Here is a 6,348-nt window from a genome sequence, read left to right as displayed (position 1 = left end):
AAACCTTACTTGTTTCATATTTGTTTCCGATTTTTTCCAAACACACTTGTGGCTTGACATGGACGATGGTGAGATGGATTTGATGGGCCTGAACTCTGAGCGTCAGCTTGGCAGAGTGTGTTATAAACGTGGTTTCCAAACAGCTCGCCAGCCTTCCGTGAAACAGACGTGCCCTCACAAACCCAAATAGGTGTTTGCTGTGCCACATAAGGGAGCTGCTGCTGATTTTGTCACTTATCTGTCGTCCATCGTGTTGGGAGCAGTTTTATTCTCAGAGTAGAAATTAAAGCTCTTGGCCTGGGGAAAGTAGAAGAGCAAAATACCAAAACAAAACGCCTGCTCTCACTCCTGCATTATTTGACATATTTATTTAAACAAAAAAGTGTTTAGAAACTCATGTAAGTAAAAAAAATTTACTAGCTAGAGAATTACTAATCCTTTTGTATTTCATTCAAGACGGTTAATAATGACGTGTGTTGCATATCGAGCCATGCAGTTCCCGAGATCAGTGTTGGGCGAGCGCAGCAGCGGCTGCCGGGCCTTGTAGCTTGCGGCGGCGCGTAGGGCCGTCCCGCAGGCTGTGCCACTGCGCCGTGACCCCCTTGTCAGAGCCGCAGCCGCTGTCAGTTGGCTGCTCCTGGGAGCAGTCAGCAGGGACTCGTCCAGGTACTGCTACGTTACGAGCAGGTAACGCTGCTCGTTTGCCAAGAACGCCCTAGCCTAAGCCATTATTTAAGTAGAACTCCGAGCATTACCAAATTTTTTAGAATTAACAGTGTAAAAACCCAAGGAAGGCAGTTGCTGAGCGTTTTCCCTGCGGCCGGTTGGTTCGTGCGTTGTGCAACCCCGAGGACAGCTTGCGTTAGGCTCGTAGGATCACGTGGAGAAGCGCATACGTCCGTCTGCGGGGACTCTTGGCCTCTTCCCCGCGGTGCCCGCAGTCGAGGTGGGGTGAGGCCTGTAGGTGCCGTCTGCCGCAGGGCGCATCTCCCCGACGGGCGCGTTAAAGGCTGCGTCTCGCCGGGGTGTTGGCGTTCTCCCAGGCGCGCTTGGCCGCCGCCTCCCGGCGGTCTCCATCTCGTCCCGCTTTGACCAGTGAGGACTGTCCTGGGTATCTCCCTGCAGCCAACAGCTCTTGCTTCTGCAGAAGGACTGCTGTTGGCGGCCCTGGCCGTCAGTCCCTCGCCCCCTGCTAGGCGATGTCTGTCAGCGGGACGGCGAGCACGTGGCTGCTCGGTGGCAAAACGCCCACGGCCAGTGTGACATTTTTGACGTGCTGTAGTTGTACGAAATCAGTTGGATTTCCGAGTCGTTCTCATCTCTCGCTGTGGTGTAGGGTAAATGTCAGCTTCTGTGTTTCTCCCTCTCCTGATGCTGTTAGGAGAAGGAATGTTAAAAAGCAGTAGGAAAATTGAAGCCTGATAAATAAAAAACTTACGTTCCTAGTGATTATTTTAAATCTTAAAGTGGATTATTGATTAGTATTCAGATAAACTCCAGTTCTCCAGAAGTCTGTGCAGTCAGTAGCAAAGTAGTGGTGCTGAACCAGTGCGCCGTGAACCTTGGCGTTAAACTCTTCCCTCTTCCCTGCGTTTGTAGGCCGAAGGGAAATATAAGGACGACCCTGTTGACCTGCGCCTTGATATTGAACGCCGTAAAAAACATAAGGAAAGAGATCTTAAACGCGATAAATCCAGAGAATCGGTGGACTCGAGGGATTCAAGTCACTCAAGGGAAAGATCAACTGAGAAAACGGAGAAAAGTCACAAAGGCTCAAAGAAAAAGTATGTAGGAAACCCAATAGCCGTGTCCTTCTGCCCTTCCCGTTTCCGCTGTTAGGGCTGGCGACGACGTCGTGTACGCACGGTTGTGCACCTTTTGGCATAAACTACTCCGGTGGCAGAATTACTCCTCCGCGTATCTTCTCGATATCACTCTGTTGTTCTGAAACACTAAATAGCTGTTAAAGGTAAATGAGAAGGCTCCATGTGTCAGAACGGGTGAGTTGCTTTTCCGTCTTGTTCCTGTTGAGTCGGAGGGAGAAGCCAGGCTTAAATGGCTTTACTTACGTGTTGACTTACTCCTTTTCTATTAGACGAGTCTTCCGTTTGACTGAAACTCTCTGGATGCACACTTAGCTCGTGGTAGATGTGGAAACACCTTAGAAAGAAGCAATAGGTTCATTCTGGAGAAGCGTGGGACCTGTGTTGTCTGCATGTTGTAGCTGATCCGGAGCTTTTCCTTTTCGTAGCAGGAAAAGGAGAGCATTGTGTCCTTAGGGGAGTGGTAAAGAAAGGGCTGTGTAGCAAACCGGTCACGACTGAGTTATTAACGCGCTGGTGTCCCTCTCATCTCCGTTTCCTCTCGCTGAAACAGGAAACACCGACGGGTACGTGAGAGATCCAGATCCAGCTCCTCATCTTCACGGTCCTCTCATTCCGTCAAAGCGGAGGAATATCCGGAGGAGACTGAGGAGAGAGAGGAAAGCACCACAGGCTTTGACAAGTCCCGACTTGGGACTAAAGAATTCCCTGGTCCGAATGAGAGAGGAAGAGCTAGAGGGACCTTTGTAAGTGTTCTCCACCTCCTGCCCCAAGTATCGGTTCCCAGAGCGGTCAGAACGTGGCCGGTGTGTGCTGCTCTTGCACAGTTAGAGCGTACTGGAAGGGAGAGACCCCAGACACTGCCTGGCTGTGGGTGATGAGCCAGAGTACGACCGCTCCGGGCCTGGGGCGCACAGCAGGGTGCTGAGGATACAGGCTGGGCAGTTGAACTCAGGGTGTGTGGAGTAGAATCAAGCCTGGGAGCCTTCCAGCATTAGTAGTGGCTGAGCTGCCCTGATGGGCAGTGTGCGGTGCAGCTGGAGTTGGGCTGCCTGAGTCATAGAATCATAGAATCACAGGATGGTTTGGGTGGGAAGGGACCTTAAAGATCATCCAGTTCCAACCCCCCTGCCATGGGCAGGGACACCTTCCATAGCCCAGGTTGCTCAAAGCCTCATCCAGCCTGGCCTTGGACACTTCCAGGGATGGGGCATCCACAGCTTCTCTGGGCAACCTGTTCCAGTGCCTCCCCACCCTCTCTGTGAAGAATTTCTTCCTGATATCTAATCTAAACCTCCCTGATTTCAATTTGTACCCATTACCCCTTGTCCTATCCCTACAGGCCCTTGTAAAAAGTCCTCTCCCAGCCCCCTTGTAGCCCCTTCAGATACTGGAAAGCTACAATGAGGTCTCCTCGGAGCCTCCTCTTCTCCAGGCTGAACAAGCCCAATTCTTGCAGCCTTTCATCATAGCAGAGGGGCTCCAGCCCTCGGAGCATCTCCGTGGCCTCCTCTGGACTCACTCTAAATGGTCAATGTCCTTCTGATATTGAGGGCTCCACAGCTGGATGCAGCACTCCAGGGGGGGTCTCACCAGTGTCCCTCCTCTGCTGGTGACCGCCCTCGCTGGTGGCAGTTCGGACGCCTGAGCTGCACCCGTGTTGGTCGGATGCGCTGGAGAGGCCTCTGCGTGATCCAAGCGGTGTAGGAACCCGTTCGCCGTGTGATCGGCTGAGCGAGGAACCCTACACCCTGCTTGTACTTTCGTGATGGGTTAGAGGTGTTGCGGGGTGGGTAGAGAAGTGTCGTGTCCCTTGGTGGCCCTGCACGTGTCTGGGGACGGGAGGGCGCTGCCGCAACCGCTCCATTTTCCTTCCGTTTTGCAGCAGTTCAGAGCCAGAGGCAGAGGATGGGGCAGAGGCAACTTCTCGGGTAACAACAACAGCAACAGCGGCGGCAGCAACGACTTCCAGAAGCGAACCAGAGAAGAGGAGTGGGATCCAGAGTACACGCCCAAGAGCAAGAAGTACTACCTGGTATGTGTGTGAAGCGCTGAAACGTGTGTACATACGCTGCAGGTACGTCTGGTCCTAAACGCTGTGAGGTGGGGGCGCCCGCTGCCGTCGAACCACCGCGGGTTAACGCTTCCCCTGACGCTTCTTCGCGGGAGCGTTCTGTCTCACGGCTAAGGAGAGCGTCTTTCTGTTCCTTGGAGAGCGATTGGCCGTTAAGGGCCGTCCTGAAGGCCAGTTAAGGACCACGTGTTCTGCAGTGTTGGGGGACGCAGCGTAACCCTGGTAGTCTGCGGTGCAGGTGGTCTTGGTGGTTCTCTCCCCGGAAAGCCTCCAGCTTCCTGGGTGGGTTAGTGCTGTTCCTCCTGATTTCTGGTGGTGGTCTGCCACGCTAACAGGCCTTCATCCAGGAGAACCCTTTCCGTGTCCTTTGAAAAAGGGGCAGGGTTAAACACCCCCCAATTTTTTCTCTTCCTGATTTGGGGTACTTGAGGCCCCTCATCTTAAATAACGCAGCGTTTCAGTCCTGTGCCTTGAACAGCACTCAGGTTGTTACTCCGTTTTCCTCTTGTTGAAGGCAGAATTGTCATTTTTTGGGGTAGTCGGTGCCTGTGCTGCGCTCCAGGTACAGAAACGGATCGGTGTGAGCACGGTGACGTCGTCCGTGTCAGCTTGTACCAACTGCCTCCGCTCAGCCGCGGCGTTCCCGGCAGCGGCACGGGGTCCTAGACCCCGGCAGTACGGGGCTTGAGGCTGCTGAGGGGTTTTGATTGGCAAGAAACCAGTGGAATGCTGGGTGGGGGGACTTTTCCCAAGGGCAGGGAGTGACAAGACAAGGGATAACGGGTTTAAATGGAAAGAGGGAGATGGAGATGGGACATCAGGAAGGAATTCTTCCCGCAGAGGGTGGGGAGGCACTGGGACAGGTTGCCCAGAGAAGCTGTGGATGCCCCATCCCTGGGAGTGTCCAAGGCCAGGCTGGATGAGGCTTGGAGCAACCTGGTCTAGTGGAAGGTGTCCCTGCCCATGACAGGGGGGGGGACTGGGTGGGCTTTGAGGTCCCTTCCCACCCAAACTGGTCTGTGATTCTATGAAACAAAAGTGGAAATGTGCAGAATCGTGGCGTTACGGCACCAGTCGTGTCCTCCAGGCCTGGACACCCGCTCCCTGCCCACCCCTAAAATTCCGTAGGGACCTTCCCAGCGGGTTGCCAGGCACAAGAGGCCTGTGTAGCGATTCCCCTTCCTGCCTTCCCCCAGAGGAGGCGGCAGTAGGCGCTGGGGCCTACGGTGGCTGTGGGTTCCTGCGGAGCTCTCCCGCTCTCCGCTCGCTCCGCTCCAGCGGATTGACCGCCTTCCCCCCTCTCGCGCAGCACGACGACCGGGAGGGCGAAGGTGCCGACAAGTGGGTGAACCGAGGCCGCGGGCGGGGTGCTTTCCCCCGAGGAAGGGGTCGCTTCATGTTCCGAAAGTCAAGCACCAGCCCCAAGTGGGCCCACGACAAATTCAGCGGAGAAGAAGGAGAAATCGAAGATGACGAGAGCGGGACGGAGAACCGGGAGGAGAAGGACCCCCTACAGCCGCCGGCGGAGTAGCCGCCGCGTCTGCCTGTCCCGGGGAGCCCTGGCAGGAGGGAAGGGGCTCAGCGCGAGGCCGGCGCTGGAGCCTGTCGGGGCGATGCTGAAGCGCTGAGCGGAGCCCCGGAGCGCGGCTCCGAAACGACCCCCAAGTTAACTGCGTTCCCAGAGTTCAGCCTCCCTACGTGTGGACTAGAACTGGTAAACCCTTCCCGCTTGGATCCACTCGCGGAGTCTCTTTGCCCAAAGACTCACCTCCTGCACTGGAGAAGGTCAGGCGCTGGGTGAGATCCTGGTTTTCCTCCGTCTGTGACCTCACGGAACGGTCGTTTTGTTTTGGTAAGAGGCTTTGAAGACGACGTGGATTTTGGTTTGTCCCCATCTCGACCCGGTAGGCCTTGACATTTTTTGTTTCTCTTTTATAATTTGAGATAGTTAAAGGTCGGGATTAAACTCGCCAGTTCCAATTCCTCCCCCCTCCCCCCCCTCTGTTGTGTATTCAGTTTTTTAAATTCATACTCTTGCTTATTTTAGGCCTTTGCGTATGTAGTACCATCGATTAAACGATCGTTTGGGAAGCTCTTTTTGGTTCTTAGAAATGAGAAAACAATGAAGCATGTGAATAAACATCTAAAATGTCACCTCCTTGGGACCAAACTGCTATGATGATTTTTTTGGTTTTTAAGACCTTTTTTTTTTTAACGTAACAGTCGAATTTAGGGCCTTTTAAAAAAAAAAAAAAGGTTTGCTTTCACGTTGGAAGTTGACGTTAGCGTGGTTTAAGGGGAGAAACCAGACACCCCCTTCCCACCCCTCTCCGTGCTCCCCGTTGGGGCCGGCGTGTGCTGGAGTCCCAAACTGCTCGTAGGCGTCTCGTACCCCCGTTGCAGCTGGTTGTGCGCTCTTCCCCCCTGTACCCCGCCTTTTCTACGCCCCCC

General features: G+C 54.3%; 1 protein-coding gene across 1 annotated transcript in view; it reads left to right on the top strand.

Moving 5' to 3' along the window:
- THRAP3 (thyroid hormone receptor associated protein 3) overlaps nt 1-5,428 on the top strand; it is a 14,840-nt gene extending 9,412 nt beyond the window's left edge. The window contains exons 7-10 of the mRNA XM_010150494.1: nt 1,600-1,784; nt 2,377-2,569; nt 3,709-3,858; nt 5,207-5,428. Coding sequence (XP_010148796.1) covers nt 1,600-1,784; nt 2,377-2,569; nt 3,709-3,858; nt 5,207-5,428 — 750 coding nt within the window. The remainder of the gene's footprint in view (nt 1-1,599; nt 1,785-2,376; nt 2,570-3,708; nt 3,859-5,206) is intronic.
- The last annotated feature ends 920 nt before the right edge of the window (nt 5,429-6,348 follow it).

Source organism: Eurypyga helias, unplaced genomic scaffold (genome assembly GCF_000690775.1).
Source record: "Eurypyga helias isolate BGI_N326 unplaced genomic scaffold, ASM69077v1 scaffold5404, whole genome shotgun sequence".
NCBI classification, from domain to species: domain Eukaryota; kingdom Metazoa; phylum Chordata; class Aves; order Eurypygiformes; family Eurypygidae; genus Eurypyga; species Eurypyga helias.
The sequence above is the reverse complement of the archived record's forward strand: the minus strand, read 5'-3'. Positions and strand labels throughout refer to the sequence as shown.